This window comes from Mytilus trossulus, chromosome 6, assembly GCF_036588685.1.
Source record: "Mytilus trossulus isolate FHL-02 chromosome 6, PNRI_Mtr1.1.1.hap1, whole genome shotgun sequence".
NCBI classification, from domain to species: domain Eukaryota; kingdom Metazoa; phylum Mollusca; class Bivalvia; order Mytilida; family Mytilidae; genus Mytilus; species Mytilus trossulus.
This window is the reverse complement of record NC_086378.1, coordinates 90,474,358-90,496,222: the sequence shown is the minus strand read 5'-3', so window position 1 is coordinate 90,496,222 and position 21,865 is coordinate 90,474,358. Positions and strand designations below refer to the sequence as shown.

At 31.6% G+C, this 21,865-nt stretch overlaps 2 protein-coding genes across 4 annotated transcripts in view; one reads left to right on the top strand and one right to left on the bottom strand.

Annotated features, from left to right (window-relative positions):
• The window catches only part of LOC134722195 (targeting protein for Xklp2 homolog), a 28,527-nt gene extending 14,744 nt beyond the window's left edge, over positions 1 to 13,783 (top strand). Inside the window, exons 5-15 of one of the 2 annotated variants that reach the window (XM_063585780.1) lie at positions 421 to 510; positions 902 to 1,186; positions 1,469 to 1,763; positions 2,159 to 2,339; positions 2,762 to 2,909; positions 3,585 to 3,795; positions 4,106 to 4,210; positions 6,026 to 6,193; positions 7,436 to 7,579; positions 9,730 to 9,832; positions 10,398 to 13,783. In XM_063585780.1, coding sequence (XP_063441850.1) covers positions 421 to 510; positions 902 to 1,186; positions 1,469 to 1,763; positions 2,159 to 2,339; positions 2,762 to 2,909; positions 3,585 to 3,795; positions 4,106 to 4,210; positions 6,026 to 6,193; positions 7,436 to 7,579; positions 9,730 to 9,832; positions 10,398 to 10,693 — 2,026 coding nt within the window. In that variant the 3' untranslated portion in view covers positions 10,694 to 13,783. Of the gene's footprint in view, positions 1 to 420; positions 511 to 901; positions 1,187 to 1,468; positions 1,764 to 2,158; positions 2,340 to 2,761; positions 2,910 to 3,584; positions 3,796 to 4,105; positions 4,211 to 5,397; positions 5,569 to 6,025; positions 6,194 to 7,435; positions 7,580 to 9,729; positions 9,833 to 10,397 lie in introns of both variants that reach the window. The other variant, XM_063585779.1, reaches the window with a different exon arrangement.
• A 1,281-nt stretch (positions 13,784 to 15,064) lies between these two features.
• On the bottom strand, positions 15,065 to 21,838 carry LOC134722197 (proteasome assembly chaperone 2-like). Of its 2 annotated transcripts, XM_063585784.1 has the most exons (8): positions 21,690 to 21,838; positions 19,253 to 19,424; positions 18,894 to 18,952; positions 17,985 to 18,103; positions 16,890 to 17,066; positions 16,212 to 16,221; positions 16,053 to 16,160; positions 15,065 to 15,214 (listed from the first exon to the last, which is right to left on the bottom strand). In XM_063585784.1, exons 1-8 carry the CDS (start codon positions 21,744 to 21,746, stop codon positions 15,095 to 15,097), a joined length of 822 nt encoding a protein of 273 aa, XP_063441854.1. In that variant the 5' UTR covers positions 21,747 to 21,838; the 3' UTR covers positions 15,065 to 15,094. The 2 variants fall into 2 exon arrangements, with proteins under 2 accessions (XP_063441854.1, XP_063441853.1); XM_063585783.1 differs by lacking the exon at positions 16,212 to 16,221 and having other exon boundaries at positions 16,053 to 16,170.
• Positions 21,839 to 21,865: the final 27 nt, after the last annotated feature.

Here is a 21,865-nt window from a genome sequence, read left to right as displayed (position 1 = left end):
GTTCTTGATTGATTCAAATAATGACATTGGCCAGTTTGTTCTTGCCAATTCGTCTGATAAACTGTCAGTAAGTAAATGTACATTGTAAGTAGAGAGAGAAATGCACTTCATAAAGAAAAATCTAAAACGGACTTTCACTCTTTCCCACAAGGTTAAAAGGTTACTTCAAAAAAAGTAGATTTATTAAAAAAAAAAATGTGGGACTGATAAACTACAAGAATATTTTGGTTTAAATGTGAATGATTCCTCAATCAGCAAGTCATTGGAAACATATTTAGGTAAGTCCTCTATAAACTAATAATCAAGCTTAATTTGTTTTTTAAGGTTCCAGTCAAATCATTGTAAAGAAATAATTAGTTTATGCAGCAAATGCCTTCTGTGAAGAAGGATTAACAACATTTTTTTTTTACTTTATTACAGAAAATCACCTCCTCAGTTGAAGAAAGGATTACAAGACTCAAAACAGAAAGCTGTAAAGAGACAGAACAGATCTCTAGAGGGAACACAGAAGTAAGATTCAGATAACATTTACCATGCTATTTTTGTCTTTATGACAAAGCCTCAGAGTTTGCAAAATCTTTTTTTTTTTTCAGTGATGGTCCTTGAAGTAAATCTGCTGGTCGTTACTATTATTTATTGTCAAAATATCAAAGTTGTGTTTGTCCTTTGTCATAAAATTTTATTTGGCAAAACTTTGGACCACTACTTCTCGAGAACAAAAAGTTGTACATGTATTTCTTTGTAAAATGTGTAATATGCATAATAATACATGTTGTAAAAAAAAAAAATTAAGATTTACACACATCAAACCTTTGCAAGATATGTTTCAACATTCTTCATACAGAAGTATATTTCATTTAGGAGTAGTGCCTTATTTTTTTTAATTCATTTTATAAAACAGGAGTGAAGTAGATCCAAAGAAACTACGCCGATCTGTGGCCAACATCCAGAATGGTAACATCAAACGATCAGGATCTTTCTCTAGATTACCTGCTCCTAATGGCAAACCTATGATAGGTAAAGCAGGTAATCCAACTCTCAATACTAGTGCAGGGGCCAAGAGAGTTCCTCAGAGGACAAGATCAGTCTCTTCCATACCTGTTCCAAACAGCCCTCGCAGATCAGTGGACACAAAAGAACCAGAACTGAAGAAGTTAACCATGCCAACCACACCCACCTGCTTAAAGTAAGTTATATGTATTCCCAAAGGTGGGGAAAGTATTAAGTATATTCATGTTTTCAGATGATACACAACAATGAAGTATGTATTTTCAATACTAAGTAAAAAAAATAATTGGAGGTTTTCTATTCAAGTTTTATCATGTGCAGAGGATTGAGAAACTTGGAGATCGTTGATATTTTATGTTACTCAATTGGCTATTGTATAGAATTAGTTTTTACTAATTATGGAAAATGGAAAATATTGAGTACTTTTCTTGTATTATATTTTAAGCCCTTTATCTTACAGACGCAACCCAGTTATCAAAGCTGCAATGGTGAAAAACACAGAACAGAAAGAATTAGAAACTATTGCACAATTTAGACAGAAACTTTCTAAACAATTGAAACAAAACCAAGAGAGCTACAAGAAGGCTGTAGAAGCTCCAAGTTATGCTCCTGCTCATTCTAAATCTAAACCTACACAACCACATGAGTTTAGATTTCAAACAGATAACAGACTAAAGAACCAGCAGACTGAAATACAGTCTACCAGTCCTGTAGATTATGTTAGAACACTCCGGTCAGAAGCAAATAAACCTACTGTAAGCACATGTTTTTATTATCAGCTGGTTTAGTTGTAAATATGTCTGTAATATACACTACAATACACATCTTTACAATATAAGAATAGAATAGTAATATATAATGTGCATTTTTCAATTTATGTATTTACTTTTAATAGGGTTTATATAAAGATTATAATTAAGTTAGTTTGTTTAATATTTCTCATCTATACATAAAAACTAAGGCCTTATTTGCTCTAACACATTTAGATTGTCTAAATTTAAAAAGTGATTACACATTTTGCAATTGAATGCACCTCTTTATAATGTGTTAGGTATTATTTTAGTTCATATAATGTTTGTAACTGAACCATTGTATTGCTGTTGTAACTAAGCACTCCATACCTTTAGCTGTTGCGTTATATCTATTTCAGACTCACCAGTCACAAGTCAATAAGGGAATCACATGTCCCAAGCCATTCAATCTAACAGAGAGCAGGAAAAGAAAAATAAGTCAGTCAACCGAAGCTTTAAATGATTCCTACCATTCAACAGCAGAAAAACTACGGGCATTTGAGAAACAAACTCCAGACAGATTTAGGTCAAAACCAAGAGGTATATAAAAACACTCTGTTATTGTAAAAATATTCCTATGTGTGTTTTAAGGAAAACATCAGCAAATAGCTTCAATTGGAGAATATCAGTATGATGACATAATAAATTGAGAAACATAAAGCATAAAAGTTGTTTACAATGAGAAGTATTGCAGTTGTTCAATTTTATTTTACAGGTGTACAAAAACAATTTTAGATGTAGTTTATTTGTTCTCTCAAGAAGTAATGAAAAGTATACATGCTTTCTTTCATACCTAAACCTTCAGTGCATTACATTTTTATTCGGACAGTTCCATGAAATAAACATCTCAAAAAGTCACATGAAAATAACATTTAGTTTTAAACTTGAAAATTATTTTTAATTGGTAATGTGCAAGTTTCCTGTCACTATGTTTTATCAAACAGCCTTTTTAAATTATACAGCAGGAAGAGAACCAGTGACAAAGAAAGGATCTACTCCCGTCATGACGGTACCAGTTACTCCACAGCTGGTATCCCGTTCTAGATCACGTCCACAACATATACCTAGTCAACAAGAGATAGAGGAACAAGAAGTGGAAGAAATGAAAAGGTATATAAATAGCAATTAATCTATATTTATGCATGGGAGAGAGAAAAATTATTTATAGGTTTCAACCAATGCAATGAATTATGTGTTTTCCTTACTAGGTTTAGTCTCCCTTGCGACAACAACATACAGATACATAAAATAAAATGTCTGTCAGGCAGGTTTTGTCTGATTCTGACCTCATTTTCATGCTTAAAGTTAATGTCGGTATCTCATGTACAATATGCAATAGGTTAAATATATAGTGTGAATGTATGCCATGGGTAAATTTCTTATGGCAGAGCTCAACTGAACTTGACATTATATGCATGGATTTTTTTTTAATGTTAAGTTAAAGTGATACTTTGTGGTTGATGTCTGTTTAAAGTCCATCAGCAAATAAGAAGCTATTCAAGATGTGAACATGTTAATGTTATTTGAATACTAATTGTGTTTTTTCTTGACAAACATGTTTTTACTTCACAAGGTCACAGTCCACAAGAAGATGTGTCACTGTACCCAGAAACATTATTCTAACTACAAGTCGATTACTCTTTGCTTTTAATCCTTAATGTAGTGTGCGTAGACCATGTACGAATAGAAGAAACAAAAATATGTCTTGGTGTTTGACCCTTGAACGCTAGACACTTGAATGTGTGCACTTTGATTTATTGTCAGTGAAATTTATTCTTCTTTTAGAAATCAATTCAAAGCTCATCCTGTAAACCAGAAAATCTTGCAGAACCCAGCAACAGGGGTTAGAAAAGTTCCCTCTAAACCAACAACACAAATAGAGGAATTTAATCTAGAAGGTCTCAAACGTAACCAAAACAAGTCCATAGAAAAGAAGGAAGAAAAATATGAGTTTCATGCACAGCCTGTTCCTAAAGATATACTTGAAGGGCCTGTGGTAGGTCTTTGAAAAAATACAGTATGCTGGGGTTTGACATATATCTTTTTTTAAACATTGTTAAATATTAAAACTAGAACATAAAACTATTAAATGATTGATCACAAATAGTTCTTGTCTAAAAAATAAAATAATAATTTTAGCTAATTTAGAATAAGAGGTTTAGTTAGTATTTCCTTTCATATTTCATCTTTTGTAGAAATAGATTATTATTTTCTTTAATAAAAAAAGTTGATTTCAAATGGTTATTGTTTATCCTTAATTTTTTTTATAAAAGAGACCTATAAATAGTTCTGTTTGTATATTGTAGGGATTGAAGGAAGTGAGGGCTAAACCAGTGACAGTACCTCATTCTCCAGCATTTGCTTTAAAACACAGAGTAAGAATGCCTATAGAAGTTCCTGAAGAACCAGAGGTATGAAGTAAACAATAATATACACAATATACATAATCTATAAAGTGTTGCATTTAGGAATAATTTACATTGTAACCCACAGATAAACCCCAGTCTTCACAGGCCCAGAAGTCAATTTTTGGTAAAAATTTAGAGAGATTCTGTTGGCCTGTAGACGTGGTAGATATGATTTTTACAGACACAAGAGCAAATTTACAATGCTGGGCCTGTGGGTCCATTAAGACTATCCATTAAGGGCTATTCCATTTAAACATACATCAACCCCCAGGAAGGCACTATGACTATAGGGCAGCCACCCAGAGAAGCATTTTTACAAATTTTGAAGGATTGTCCTCATCAAAACTTTGAAAAGGGCACCCACCACTAGAAGTGGTTTCAAAATGCCTTCCTGGGGGTTGATCTATGTTTAAATGGAATAGCCCTAAGTGGGTTTTATTTAAGACTTGATGCAGCCAATCCTTTTCAGATTCCATAATTAAAATATGATACCAATTTTTTTTTAAATGTAAATACATATACAAGGTTTAAATAAAGATGAGTTCATCTATTTAATTTTATACACAAAAAAAACACAATAAACTTTAGTTTCTGATCTTCTTTATTTTCTGATCTTGAGTTATACAGTTCTACACATATTTCCTGAGACATATGATGACTAATATCAATACATAAACCAATTTTATATACTATAATGAGACTAGTATGTCAAAAAAACAACTACCATAAATGAAGTTAACATACACTTAACACTCGAAATTAAATGGAGATCTGACCTTGCGGTCATAAAACTTTCAAGTCAGTTTTTTGTACTCTTACTCCAAAAACAACCAATCAAAATGCTGGATTTCATGTTTCAAGCATGATTTTGGAGTATGAGTACAAAAAACTGACACGAATGTTTTATGACTTCAAGGCAAATTGTATATCTGTTGCAGTTCTATCTGACTAGGTAAAAAAAATTAGGTATAAGATGCTTACATTTGTCTTACTATTAAAAGACAAATATTAAGTGAAAAAAATACACATGATAAAAAAAAGATCTAAAGAAGAAAAAGACATAATAAACTGAAACTAGAAAACCATACATACATGACATAATGATGAGTGTCTTCAAAGGATGAAAATGTCCTGCAGATGTAATGTAATGTCTTATCATGTGGCTTCAACTGACAAAAGTTAATTTTCAGACAAACAAATCATACAGTAGAAGGAAAATTCCCCATAGTGGTATACCATTCCAACCAGCATTGAGTCATAAAAGTACCGTTCCTGAACCATTTGGGTTTGAGGAACGGGACAAATCACGTATGGCTGAGAAGGCAGCCAAAACAGAACAGGTTCTGCATGAAGAAAGAATGGTTAGATAATAAACACTTGACTTAAAGAACAAACTGCACTGGATATGTATGGGAACTTTTTGGGAATAATTAATTCTGGCTTGCTTTATTGCGTTCAACTTCAGAAATTTATTAGAAATGTGTAACTTCTTTTTAAAAATGGATGCCTTGATGGTTTAAAGGCCAAAATTTATTTTGTCATATCAAGACATTCTAATAATGAAATTCACGAAATTCAATCTGAAATTTTCTATACATACCAGTTCAGTTTCATCTTTTTTACATTATATATTCATATTCACCTATTAAAAATGTAAATGTTGTTAGTTGTGCATCATCAGATAAGTAAATTGCTTATTCTGCTATTATGAAAAGGTCATTTAGAAATTGAAGCTGTACAACTGACAACATTACATTTATAATGGTTTTCTGAAATCAATAAGAATTGAAATTGATTTGACTGTTTATACTAATTTAGGAAGAACATGTAAAGAGTCGTCCTGTCCCTTATGTGGGTGTGCCATTTCAACCCAAGCTTAATCACAAAACCACTGTTCCTCAACCTTTCACTTTTGAAGAACGTGACAAGGAAAAATTACATAGAAAAGAAGAGAAAATAGCTGAGATTTTACAGGAAGAAAGACAGGTAGAATTAAAGCAGTCCTAACAATGATTGCATGGAAATTCATATTTAAAAAGATCCAGATTAAAGCAGTGGTGCCTAGCATGATTTTGTGTATAAATCTAATTCTATGCACTAAAAGTTTAAGCATGTCAGATTTTAACTTGCTTAATTGTTTTTTGTTAATTGTTTATTTGCTTAGTTCAAGTGTTTGTTAGATACTGGTATTAGATATGATGTATGCTTGTATTTTTTTTTATGTTTTACTATGGTATTGCCATATCATTATCTTAAGTAAAAACTAAGTTTGTCTGTCACTTTTTGTGTCTTGTTTTTATCTGGTCTACCCCTATGGTGTTAATGAGATTTACTTGGAGTGTAAAACTTTCAGGTTAGGTACATAGCTTGAAAGATTTAAATCTCTAGCTTAACAATCAAGGTCACAAACTTAGTTTAGTTTAGTCCCTGTTGTCCATATAGATTCTTTGTCCCATATCTTTTACATTGTGTAAAAGTTGCTCTATATAGTATTCAAATACAAATACTTTCTTTGTTTTTATGCCCCATCTAGGATGGTAGAGGGGCATTATGTTTTCTGGTTTGTGGGTCTGTTCGTCCGTCCGTTCGTCCCGCTTCAGGTTAAAGTTTCTGGTCGAGGTTGTTTTTGATGAAGTTGAAGTCTAATCTACTTGAAACTTAGTACACATGTTCCCTATGATATGATCTTTCTAATTTGAATGCTACATTAGAGTTTTTACCCCAATGTCACGGTCCAATGAACATAGAAAATGATAATGCGAGTGGGGCATCCATGTACTTGTGACACATTCTTTTTCATTAATGCATAGTCTTTATTATAAGCCTGTAAGTCACTAAGTTTTTGCATATATTGGATTTGAAGCATGTGGCTAAGATGCAAAGTTGGCCTGTATCTTAAGCAATTCTATTTTGATTGTTCTACCTTTTGAGTCTTTTTACTAAAAAAAAAAAATTAACCAGATTTTAATTTGTATTGCCTTATTTAAGAGGTAAATAGAATATAAATAACCATCTTTTCACATTTATAGTGAATTGTGTATTCTGTAATAATAATCTACAAATATTTTAGTTTGAATATTTATATAAAATCTAGAATTTCCAAACACATTTCAACCCTTAGAAATCAATAATGACATTAATTTATTATCGACTAGATAATTGAAGCGTATGTTTGATCCTTGTTTTACATTCAGAATAATTAGAAGAAATATTGTTTGTGTATTGTAGGCTAGAGAGTTTAGAGCTAAACCTTTACCAAACCCATCCCCTGATAATCTACCCACAAAACAAACTAAACCAGCTACAAAACTGGAACCCTTTCACCTGGACACAGATTGCAGGTTAAATAGAAGTGAAGAGAGAAAAAGACAGGTAAGTGGATTGATTAGGATCAGTTTAAAGCTAAAAGTCTTGTACCTTAGTATAGTTATAAAGAGAAATTTAAAATAACATGTATGATAACTTTTTAATTTGAAAGAATATTTGAGTCCTTTGACTCTGATGTCTAACTGTAACGATTACTTTCGTTGGGCCTATGACTTTTGTCGCTAAAGCTAGACATAGTGATTCGACATTCCGGCATCTCCTGCTGTGGCTTCCACTAATATTTACTCTGTGGTTAAAGTTTTTGATAATTTTAATCACTTTCTTAGACTATCTTGGATTTGTAACAGACTTGGATGGATGCTTGTTTAAAATCAAAAGCTGGTATCTAGAAGGATTTTTTTTTTTTATTCTATTACTTATAAATGGTCTTTGGCATCACATACAGTCTGAAGTTAAAGTTTTGAAAACATTTATTAATTTCTTTAACCAGTGTTCTCCCCAGGCTGTTTTAGCACAGAGCTATTGCAATTCCCTGCTGTCCTATTGCACTGACCTCGTCGCTATCCAAAGCAACCGCATCGCTATATTTTTTTCCGTATTTTTCAAATTTCCCGCTTATTTTTCACTTCGTATCACGTGATCGACTGGTTTACAATTTTTGAATGAATTATTTCCGCTTTGTTAAAGTAACTCTGGGGGACCAGTCTAATAAATTTTACAAAATGGCGTATTTTTCAAATTTCCCGCTTATTTTTCACTTCGTATCACGTGATCGACTGGTTTACAATTTTTGAATGAATTATTTCCGCTTTGTTAAAGTAACTCCGGGGGACCAGTCTAATAAATTTTACAAAATGGCGTATTTTTCAAATTTCCCGCTTATTTTTCACTTCGTATCACTTGATGGACTGGTTTACAATTTTTGAATGAATTATTTCCGCTTTGTTAAAGTAACTCCGGGGGACCAGTCTAATAAATTTTACAAAATGGCGTATTTGACAGATCAAAATAAACAAAGATTTCAACATTGACATCTATTTTTTTAATTTAAAGAAAATATAGAGGCATATATGAATACAATGAGATGAAATGAATTGACCGCATTTCCCGACATCACTCACAAACTTGTTTTATGAACTTTGAACAAACAATGATTTTAAAAACAATCAAACACAGGGGTTTGTTCCAAATTATTTGCTGGGTTTACTATCCATACAAACCCTGAAAATGAGCAAGTCTTTTAGGTATTAAATATCCCCTATTCGAACTTATAATTGTTTAGTCAGAAATTCTACCATTTGATAACAATTTGAGAGGATATGATTAGAAAAACAAACCCCAAGCTGATACGACTTGAGAAATTTACTTTCTCGATGTCCAGCTTGGATGAAGCCATTTAAATATTATAAAACGTTTAGTTCATAAAAATGTAAAATCTTTATGCTAAAAAAATGTCAATTCCTGTCAAACGTCGTAAGGTTAACAGTACACTGCTACAGTTGGTTACAAAACCAAACAGAAACTGACAATGACTTTATTGTTGGTCCTACATGTTCTGCAACATTACCTGATGGTGCTAAGAAATCTTGGCACAGGCAGTTTGGTGTAGATCCATCATGGAAAAAGACTTCTCCTTCAGTTTTATACATAGATAGTATGAGGATTTAATATATGAACTTACAATGGAGAAAAAAAAACTCTTCTTCTATATCCAGACAATAACATGTCATAAACAAATAAAGCCTCATTAAGGGGTACACTGTAACTTCCATGAGCATGACAATGACATCATAACAAGAGGAAACATCAACAGCATGATATAATAAAAACACATAACAAATTGATAACAAACAAACAGCACGCCGCGATAAAGTTACTGAGAATTGTTAAAAAATACGCTCTTACCACAGCGCTATCCAAAATTCCTGGGGAGAACACTACTTTAACCATCCTGGATTTTTACCAAATTTTGATTTAAGCTTCTTACAATCAAAAGAAAGTATCTAGAGTAAATTTTCCACCATTTTGATTGAGCATACAACTAACAGCAAAAGTAGGACGTAGGACACTGAGTTCTGTGTAACCTTTACATTTTTTTTCTTTAAAGCAATATATTATTGTTCACAAAAATGATAACATCAAATAGTGTTTTAATGATAGCCTACTAATATTAAAATGTTTACTATTGCATCTAGATTGAAGAAGAATTGCATCCCAAAGTACAGTTTAAAGCCAGACCACCTGAAGTTCTTAGAAAAGAGCCTTTTATACCAGAAAAATCTACCAAACCTTTAACAGGTAACTGAAATTTTACATATTCTAGAATGATACATAACACAAAAAGAAAACTTAAAAATTTTGTATATATATCTTCACTAAAACACCTCAGAAAAGGTTAATAGTCAATAACTGCCTCCAGTCAACAATCCTCTAAAAAGCCGGGACATCAGTGTAAAACTAAATTGTACACAAATATTAATTTGATTCAATTTTTTATTAATAATTTGTTCATCAGATATTTTATTGGTGAATTTACACTCTGGAAAGACTTGTAAGCCACTAATTCACAAATTATTTTACATTGTTTAACAGATCATCATAAAAAAGATCTAATTCTATTTATGTATAAAGATTTAAATGCTGAAACAATGAACTAAAGGCCTAAATCCAGCTTTATCTTTGTGTTGTTGTTAAACAAATACCTCTTGCACATGATTGTAGCGTATCATTGAGAAGACATACATGTGGTAAAAAATCTTGCTTTTTATTGAAACATGAAGCATCACTTTTAAAACACCTCATATAGTTGTCTGCCAACTAAATGGTTGAATCGTTTTAAAACATCTATTATTCTTTGTTACAGACATTAGTGAGTTTTCCCTTAATACTGAGAAAAGGGCTTACAACCGAGAAGGTTTTGAAATGCATAAGAAGAGCAAAGAGGCTGAGATAGAAGCTGTGAAACGAAGAATAGAAAAGGAGAAAGAAGAGGAAGAACAAATGGCCATAGCTAAACTAAGAGCAGAAATGGTACATAAAAGTAACCCTGTTAAAAAATATACAAACGTTGAAGTTCAACCAAGTGATAAACCTGTTACATATGCAATGTCACCAAAGTTTGAGACGGACAGACGATTACGTAGCAAAGTGAGAGTATAATAGTGTGTATCATGTGTAATGATTGTAAATGTGTACATAAGAACGATTTTATACATGTGTAAATTGTAACACATTTTAATTTTTTATAATAATGCATATAAGAATGTGTATTAATGATACTTATATTCCTCCCAATATTTCTATGTATATAATCTTAACTTTTATATTTAAATGAATTCTCAAAAAAAATCTTTAAATATGTACAAATGCATGTAAAGCTGCTTCTAGCAGATAGTTTAGTCCTGTCGCATACCCAAACATAGAGCATCGTTCTAACACTAATACATTGAAACATTACACATTTCAGGAAGCCAATCTTATATCAATTTTATACTTATATTGCTTTGAAAATTTTCTGTACGTGTTGTTCAGTATTAAAACTGAAAGCTCTGTGTATACCAAGATTTCTATCCTGTGTTTATATGTGTGTTGTATTTCAATATAGATACAGTTTAATGGTAATATGTTAACATGTAAATATATTTCAAGGTTGATTTATAGCAATCAATCAATAAAGTAAGAGAAGGATTTAGGGGATGTGGGGTGTTAGCCCTATTTATGGAGCTTTATGTATGGTTAATGCAGACTTTCAACATGGTCTAGCCAACGAGTCCCCTTTTTCTAAAATCCTGGATCTGCACTGAAAAATATCAGTGTATGATTGTTAAGGGTCAACAACTTACTTTATAAACTGTATTTGTATTGTCTACAAAGAGCTCTAAAAATGTTTTCTCTTGGTTCATTTTTTCTTTCTTTACCTATTGCAAGCATTAAATCACCTGTTTATTGTATTATAACTATTACAATGTATGCATATAGTACATATTAACAGTTTTGGTTCAAATGATTTCATAGTCATATAGTGTCGGCATTTTTTTATGCCACCACCCATGATATAAAATGTTCATGTAATCACTCACAATTAATTAATTTTGAATGTCTGCCATACCAGTTGTTAAAATGCTGTTCCAAAATTTTTGTAGACCTTAATTCAACAGTAGAATAAAATTTCATATCACTAAAAATTCTACTACTAGGACATGCAACCCCCAACAATTAATTGATATGAGTTCTTCCCACCCCTCACCATGATAAATTTTGCAATAACTCCTGTATAGCTACTGATAAGTTATATTGCATCCTGAGATGTACTCATTGGAGCCATGAAATTTAATAAAATTTCTATTTAAATATAAAAATATTGTTGTTGGTAGACTTGTACAATATATCAAGTTTTTTTTTATGGTGCCTGATATCTGTACACTTTGACAAGCTGTCATATTGCTGTAACGGGGAATAAATGCAGTGTGTATTATTATTATTTTAAATTGATTGTTTATGTTTGTTTTAAAAGTGTTTAAATTGTTTTAATTTTTTGTTTGTAGATCACTATTTATTTATGTAAAAATTGTGTACAAGGATATAACTTTATAAAATACTTTAGTTCTCCTTCTTCACAGAAATGTTTACAAGTTATAATTTTGTTGGACATATGAAGTAAAAGGTTGGAACTTTTTTTTTAATTTTATTTTGGTGACAAGGTGTCAATTCTAAATACCACTCCACTTTTAAATCAAGCATATGGGTGAAAAGCCTACATATAATTATTTTGGATACTTAATTCAGAATACAAAGAAATATCAAAAGCTACCTAAAGTTTTGCTTTAACTTCTGTGAAGGGAACCAACTTCATTTTTTTTTCTCAAGAAAATGTACAAGAAAAACCTTCTCTTCATGAAGTAAAACTTTATAAAGGAAGGGCAATTTTAATGTAGTTGTCAAGTACAGATATAGATTTCTAATTTTATAAAATGTCCTGCCCATTTATGTAGAATATGAAGTAATAACAAACAGAATAAATCTCACTTATGAGGTGTCAATATTTTTCATATATTGAAACCCCCCTATATTATGTACTTGAATTGCTTTTCATTTGATTCTAATTTAACAATGAATTTATAGTTTTTAGCACATTGACTTTTGTGAGCTGTCTATTTCAAATCTAATATATTCTTCAATGTTTTCCCTTTATTTTGTTTGCTCTTTCTGACATGGTCTTACTTTTCTGTTCTTTCAAGATTTCACTGTCGGTGTTGTATCATATTTCTTCCTGAATTCACATTGAATTTGTTTTGTCCTGTTCTATAATACATAATTGAAAACATGGATTTCCAATGTTATCTATTTTAATATTTGTGTGAATTCTATTAATTATTAGTCATAATTATAAGAAATGAAAGCTGCTTTATTTTTTTTCAATGTTATGTGTGGCAATGATTATTATTTTGAAAAAGATTTTGACAACACATTTGAAAAATCTCCTACAGTTAACAGCAGAATTATAATTGTAAAAAGATTGTGTGGATATTTTAAGTTTTTTTTTTATGGTTTTAAGTTGCTACTCCTAACAGATGTGGTTTTATCCATCCACCGATACTTTAATTGATAAAGAGGAGAGTCTTGCAAGACAAAATGTGTATTTTACAATCAACAAAATCATGTTATTTCATTAAATACACAATTAGAAGTAATGGCAGATTGTTGGCAGAGCCATTTATAAAATGTTTGTTTTTGAATCAAACTTGGGAGTAAGATAAGTGTATTTTTTGCCAAGCTTCTTTTTTTAAATGGGTTCTGCTTAATATGTGTTACAAGTGATATCAAACAATGGAATTATTGTATTTGCTATACAGTCAAGAATATACATAGATGAGGAAACTTTACTTGAGTTTTGTCTAAATATTGAGAGATGGTCTAACTGTTTATGTAATATAAAGAATACTTATAAAACTTCTCAGTAAATTTGGTGTAAATGTAACCACTGCCAAATCATAGAACATCATCACACATATATATGTGAAACTTCTCTCAATTCAACAGAACTGTAACACAGGATTGCATAAGTTTTACGATCATGACAAATGACATAAGGCTTAATGGTAATGAAAAAGACAGGATTCCTGTTAAATAAGGATTTATAAAAAGATGTTAATACTAATGTAAAATTTGGCAAACAAGTATTTCTGTACCAGTTTTACTTTATATGTGATAGACTGAGATAAAATATGAAATAAAATTATAATAATGTCACATTGTTGTTATATAACTTTGCCAAATTAATTTGTTTATAACGTGTCTGTCATTTTCACCATGTCAGTGAGACAGCAGGCAAATGATAAGACTTTTTTTTTATTATCTTTTTGTTATCTTTGTTCAAGTTCGGGGTCACCCTGTTGAAGGCTGCATTGTTTATATTTCTCAAGTCATATTGTCTAAATAGTCAAAAGGGCCAGGAGACTTTTTACACTTAAAACTGTTTTAACCCATATTGTTTGCCTGTACCAAGTCAGGCTTTCTGGACTGCTCAGTGTTTAAAAAAAATTGTGTCTGGTGCAGTCTGTTGAACTGTGCAATTTTTGTCTAACTTTCAACATAAGTCACAAAAAGAGACACCAGGATAACAATATGGCAAAGGCTTAAACTATTGTATTAAGCGTTATATTCTAGAAGGTATTAAAAGACCTGAATATTTCATATCTTGTATGCAGATGTCTTATCTTACAAATTTCTGTCCATCATATATGTCTCTTGTACTTAAACCTTAGTTTCATGGTTGAGTGCTTTAAAGAAATGTAAAGGTATTTTGTCATGTGAAATACTTTGAGTAAAAGGATATCAATGTTTTATGGCCTCACAGCAAAGTTGTCTTGCCATATAGTTTTGTACATCAGCTTCCTGTTTGCCGATTGTTTGAAATTAAACTGCTCATTGATCAAGGAAATTTTCCATCAAACTAGTATTGGTCTTGAGACTTGCATAGTATCCATGCATATTTGTGTTCACATGTGTTGTTCAAATTGCAAATTTTTCAACTTTTTCAGACGGGGCCATTCGTGTCGTTTCTACACATCTAGTTTTATATGGTATTCTTGCAAGTTCTTACATACAGGGTTACCAAATCTTCACTTTATATTTTGGATTAATGACCAAGGTTAAGTAAATTAAAGTTTAATGGAAAACTCAGAATCTCAAAAACTTAATACTATATTTGGTGTATTGAACAAATGTCATATATAATACATGTACAACTACATGACCTCATTTTCATGGGTCATTAGTCAAATAATTTTGTTTTTGTGGTGGATCTGTTTCTCTGCTATACTTTAATGTATAAGCAATAGATCAGCTGAATTTGTTTCACAGAAACTTTTTTTAAATGGATTCATTGCAAGGTGGAAATGTCAAACAGATTTCATCTGACCTTGACCTCATTTTTATGGTTTTGTACATTTATCAGATACTTTAAAAGTCAAGTATATTTGGAGTATGGAATGATTATAAGGTTTACATCTATATAACTAAATCAATATAAACAGGTAAAAAAGGTAATTTATTATAAAGTTAATGAAACAAAGTTCTATCGACTTGAGATCCAAACATCAGTTTCCAGGAGTACGGTACCTTCCATGACAAGCCAGGCATCTTCACTGATTTACCATCAATACCCATCACTAGTTTGGGCTGTGAAAAAAAAAGTAAGTTCTCATTAAAGGTATGTCTTTCCTATTGGTCAGCAGAATGTTGAATAGGCTGATATATTCATTTCAGTATGATAAAATGTATGAATCGTATTATACATTGATAATGAAATCTTACTTGGCAATACTGGCAATGAGAAAAAAGAATACCATAAAGGTAAATAACTCATTGTCTTACATTCCTAGAGGAAAAGTTGGCAAACATTTCTTTTAGGTGACAAAGAATACACAAATTGACAATGGCATGGATTTTGTGAGATTTTGCAAACCTCTCAATCATGCACAACTGCATACGAATATCTAAACCTTAATTTATATAACTGTTTTACTTTCCAATGTATAGGTAATTTAATCTAAAAATTAGGTAATTTAATCTAAAAATAACTTAAATACAAATGTTTAGAATACCTGTAAATATGGTTAAGGAAGAGTAATATAATTTTGGCTAAAATGCTATTTTACAAATGTTTGAAGAAACACTCCTACATGTATATAGTTTGTTGATGAAAAATTACCAATGGGAGTATAATAGGCTGAATATGCTCTTCATATACCACAAAACATACCTTTTTCACTAGATTTGCAACATAAAGAAAAACATGTTTTTCATAAGATTTTCAACAGCTGTTTTCATATGTTTTTCATATACATGTTTCAAAACACACAGAAAACATATGATTATCATATGTTGAACAAAACATATGAAAAACATATAAAAATGATATGTTGCAATTTTTCCGGTATACATAGTTTCTTGATGAAATATTAACAATGTTATTACCACTAACAATTCAGTTATAACCTTCAGTATTATAACTTACCTCCATATCAATTATATTTAGCCAGCTGTTGGCATGTTTAGCCAGCTGTAAGGCATCACTAGCATTGTCTCCCTCAGAACAAAACAATAACAGGATACACACTTTCACCTCATCAGAACTGTAAATATAATAATAAACAATAACAGGATACACACTCACTTCTTCAGAACTGTAAATAATATCATGTAGCATCAAGATTTAACCGGCTATGTACAACGCATGTAGTGGGTTATTTAACAGTGCACCACATTTTTTATGTTATTTTGAATAGACAGAAAAAGTATTACAGTCATTTCTTATAATTTAATTCTAAATTCCATTTTCAACTGTAGAAAACCATGAAAAAACGTTGATGACATCACGGTCACATGACTAAATTATGTCTATGGGCTCATAACAAAGTAATGTCAACCAATCAGAAGACGCATTACATCCAAAATCAAATTATTATATAATGTCAGTAACTAGATCTCTTAGTGTTGACATTTATTATCTGGCTATACTAATGGAATAATAGTAATAATTATAATTTCATTACTTCATTCAGTTCGTGAAGAAGTCCACTGAGTTTACACATAAAACACTCCTGTGTGGAGCAGGAGCTGCCTTCCCTTCCAGAGCAGCTGACAAGTACACTCCTGTTTTCAATGGGGTTGGTGTTGCTCTGTCTTTCTTTTTTGAGTTTTGTACACTGCTGATTGTCTTTGGTTTTTTTTTTATCAATTTATGTTTGAATATCCCTTTGGTATCTTTGGCCTCTCTGATAGGCTGTCAAAAATCTATAACCAATGTCAAGGTGACAGAATTACCTATACACTCCTAGTGTCATAAACTTACCAATCTTTAAACAAAGATTTAGCTATTCCTCCACCTGGAATGTAAGGTGATGAGATTTCTTCTGTTTCTCCGTTCTCTGATAATCTTTTCTCTAATTCTTGCCATTCTAATCGAGATTTCATGTCTTCAATTTCATGTTTCTCAAATTTTGGACTGGCTACAAATCTAAACTGAGATCTACAACACAAGAAAGTATGATGTAATATGGATCATGCTCAATATTTTTATACAATACATTGTCATGTTGTGTTTCCATTTTCTAAGAAATAGTGTATGTATAAAATTGATCTTCTTATATTGAGTCATAAGCATGATAAGGATTGTGTTATCTGCATTGATGTATTAACTACAATTTTAGTCCACATTTTGTATTTCAACAATTTTGTGATCTTGTATAGTGGATTATTTTAACTTCATATGAATTTTGCAATTACCACGACCAAACCTATTCCCTATTTATTAATTTTCAAATTTTTCTTGCCTATTTAAAGATTAAAGAAGGGCATAATTTTAAAATTCTTTATAAGAATTGTGATATTAGAGGGGGTAGGAGGGTCCTGATCCCGAAATCCCAGGCTTAAAAACACAAAAATCCAGAGGTCCTGAATTTAAATAAATTTAATCCTGACATCCCGGGATTTGAACAAAGAATTCCCATATCCTGAAAGGGTCAATCCAAAATCCCGAGCTTAAGAACACCCGCTTACAGAATCTGAATAAAAGGTCCTATCCCCTGCCATGTTAGTTAAAATAAACTATATCCTGAAAATTTTAAATAAACTAAAGGAATGCATAGGGATTTGATACTTGTGGAATTACAGATTTATTCTGAAATGACTACTTGTTAAGAGTTTGGATGATTTAGAGTTTGACATATTGTAAGGACATTTGTCCAATCAGTATTTTGGAAGAATGCATGGTGCCCTGTAGATGTCTTTTGGTTATTTTTGTCAATTTGTAATTTCTAACTGAGTCATATGCCAAATCTCCTTCTATTGATCACTCCACAACAAGATTTAGGGACCCTGTCATATAGGGAACTTTGTAGTGACCATCTCCAGCATTATAGTGTATGTCATTACGTTTATTACTCACCCCTGTAATTGACTGTCAATTCTTTCATGAGCATGGCTACTTGTTAGAATGACTAGTTGTGATATTTTCATTTCTACCATCCATTTCCTCAGCCACTGTTTAAAAGAAGCCCTTTTCCCCTGAAAAATATTCACAAATGTCATTACCGGTAAATAACAAAGGTTCAGATTAATTTGGACTTTACATCTATTCTTAAGTGACAGAACAAATCCAAAATTGTTTCTTTTTGATTGAAAATTTATATTCTGCGTAAAGTAAATGAAGTAAATTGTACGTGTCTATTATTTTGCAGTTACACTTCTACCTCTGGCCCAAGTTGGAAAGGGTTTAGCCCTCATAAAAATGTTTTACCCTGCTACATTCTTTATGTGCTTGTCCAAAGTCAGGATCCTGTAACTCAATGGTTGTTGTTAGTTCCTATTTGTTTTTCTTAAAATGCTTTGTCATGAGTTATGCCGTTGTTTAAATTGTTTCACATTTTTTCATATTGGGGCTTTTTATAGTTGACTTTAGAGTATGGATTATCTCATTATTAAATGCCTTGCAGTAACCTATAACTGCTTACATCTTCAGCATTTAAACTCTGGTGGATATTTGTCACATTGACATATATATATAACATGTGATATGACTACAATTTCATTTTAAACTAACAGCCTTCAATTTCATCTGAGAGGTACTAACAGATTGAAAACATAAATGTTTCATTCTATCTTGTCGGGATGTATTTGTTAACTTCTATGTGTTTTGGTCCCTGTGGAGTCTTGCTGGCAATCATATCACATCTTCTTATCTTAAATCAATTACAATCCAAGTTAAAACAAAACTACATTTTTTATTTGGTATTTTATATAATACTAGAAAAGCATAGCCATACATAACTGAGTACATACTCAAATTATTACTTACTTGAACAAAAGGAGATCTTTGTTGTATTATTATTGTCTTGTTTTCTGTATTCTCATAAACTGAAATAGTCATCAAGACAACATCTAAGTTTAGGAAATTTGCCTAAATTTATTGTAAATTACATACTTATTAACTTTGTCTATCTCTACGTATAAACCTTTATACTAAACAGTGGATTCTTTAACTTTAAAGTTACTAAAATGTTTAATGTGTCTAATATGTTTGTGGGAATTTTTGAAGAAGACATTTGTTTATTTTTATTATCAATCTCAACTCAAACTTAAAAAACACCTCATGTTTACATAATAATTTTAAAATGCTATCACATTTTACTATATATTTAAGATGAACTTTATTACCTTCACAATTTGTGACAATTTTACAGGAAATTGATTCAGGATGAGCAAAAGGATCATTTCCAACTAATGGTAAAATACTGTCATGATAAATATAACCAATTCTCTCCATCCATAATGTGGAGATAATCATATCAACTGCCAACTGTCCAACATTTCCTACTGATACTGCTGGCTGTAATAAAAACACATATGCATGTACTTAATGTAGAGATAATCATATCAACTGCCAATTCCACTGTCCAAGATTTCCTACTGATACTGAAGGGGGGGAAGGGTCCTGATCCTGAAATCCCGAACAAAAAAAACACAAAATCCTGAGGTCCTGAAATTTAAATAAATTAAAATCCCGACATCCCTAAATTCGAAAAAAGAATTCCTGGATCCTAAAAGGGTCAATCCCAAAGATCCTGAGCTTAAAAACACCCGATCCCAAAATCCTGATAAAGGTCCTTTCAGGGGCGGATCCAACCTCCAGCCATTTAAAAAAGGGCGGGGGGTACCCAACACAAGTCAAAGGGGGGATTCCAACTAAATGTCCCCATTCAAATACATTGATTGGCCAAAAAAATGGGGAGGGAGGTCCAGCCCCCATACCCCCCCTGGATCTGCCAATGCCTATATTCTAGTATGGTCTTTTAAAAAATTGGCAAGAGTTATACCCATGAGAGAGCTAACAAGGCCATTTTCCATACATTTTTTTTTAAAAGTTGACATAGGCGGATCCAGGGGGGGGGCCTGCAATTTTGTGGGGGAAATTTGGTTAATTATATAGGGAATCACTGAAGCATGACTGGAGTGCCCCCCCCCCCTTTTTAGGTCAGTCAGCTGGCCCCCACCCTTATGAACAGATCTGGATCTGTCACTAGTTGAGCGGTCACAGTTTCAGAACTTGTCTGAGATATTGCTGATATTAACCTGTAGTAAAAAAAAAAAATTAAATCCGGCAAGACTGTCTCCTTGATAGTGGTAAGGAAGCCATTTTCCTTACATTTGATATAATCAAGGTGCATAAAAAAGTTGTCAGAGCTATTGCTGATATTAACCTATAGTAGGGCTCTATAAGTTTTTTATAAAATCTAGGAAGATCGAATTATACCTGTGAGAGCAGAGTCTACAACTCCATGGATGAGACTCCGTTATTTCCATGTACCCCCACAACTCATTACACAGGGGATAATAACTATTACAGCAAACTAATATTTTCATCATCTAAACTTTAACAATATCTAATAAATTTTGAATGCTCCAGAAACATTAGTCCAAATAATTATGACATCTGGCAAGGCTAGTTATTTGGACTACAGAAACATCAGAAGTCTGAATTTTAATTTTATTTCCATTCATGCCATTGTAGACTTTAAATAATATACATATTATATCGGGACGTAGTCCCCTATTACAGTAGAAAAATCAATAATAAAAAATAAAAAAAATATCGGGGAAAAGTTCCTGAAATTTTCATTGTACTAATCATGCAAATGAACTCAAAATCGATTTTTTTTGTCGCTTTTTTTTATTCCCACATTTGTGCAGAACGCAGAAATCTACATCCTTCTTCAGGTCTCTTTGTCATGAGACTTTGAGTAGTCTAGTAAAATATAGGAACTCAAGGAACACAATACCAATATTTCATTTTCAATATTTTTTTGTCTTTGATATGAATTAACGTTACCTGATGCATTGCGTTTCTTTGTTTACATTGTACATGCAACAGAACAAAATCGGAAACGTTACTGTATTTCCCTTTCTTTTTTTAACAAATATTTAAGGTTCATCATAACCTTTTGGCTAAAATGGCCGTATTTACACACCAAATTATACTCGGAGTACAGACTAACCTATACACCTGCAACAGTTTTAAGGGATGGCAGGAACTAGATATATAAATTTTAAATGCATTTTATGTTTCAGTAATTTATAAACTTTTCTAGATTTTGCTATCCATTTTTTTTCGTTCCTGCAGAAGGTGCAAAAATTAACTAAGTAGTGAAAACGATTGAGAAGCTCCCCTCGTATAATCAATGTTGTGAGTAGTATTGATTTAAATGGACAATAGATGGACAATAGACACCTGTTAACAATAGGTGATTTAACAGGTTTAAACTGTGTAACTGAGTGGACCATATCAAATGAAACTCGGGTGTTTGTTTATTTTGCTATCTTCTGCAGACTGGAAAAAAATGCACATCAAAATGCAGGTAAGTTTTTAATTTTCTGAAACGTAGACTTCATATAACTTTTATATATCAAGTTCCTGCCATGCCTTAAAACTTTCCTAGATGTACCAGTTTGTTTGTACTCATAGTAATTTTTGAGGTGTAAACACGGCCATATTTTTCAATTCCTTATGATGAACCTTAAGTTAAAAAAAAAAATTCATACATATTTCTTCCCCATTCACAGGTAATGTCTGTCTCTTATTAAAAATTAACCTTACAAAAATCAATGTATATCCTTCAAAATCCTTCTCTTTACTTTCAGCTGAAATAAACATTATTTGTTTGTTATTTTTTCCTTTAAAAAAATATGACTTTTTTTTTCATGGAGGCTGACATCTTGGATTGTACTCTGCAGTCGCAACGAATTCGTACCATAGAGAAATTTAGATATTGC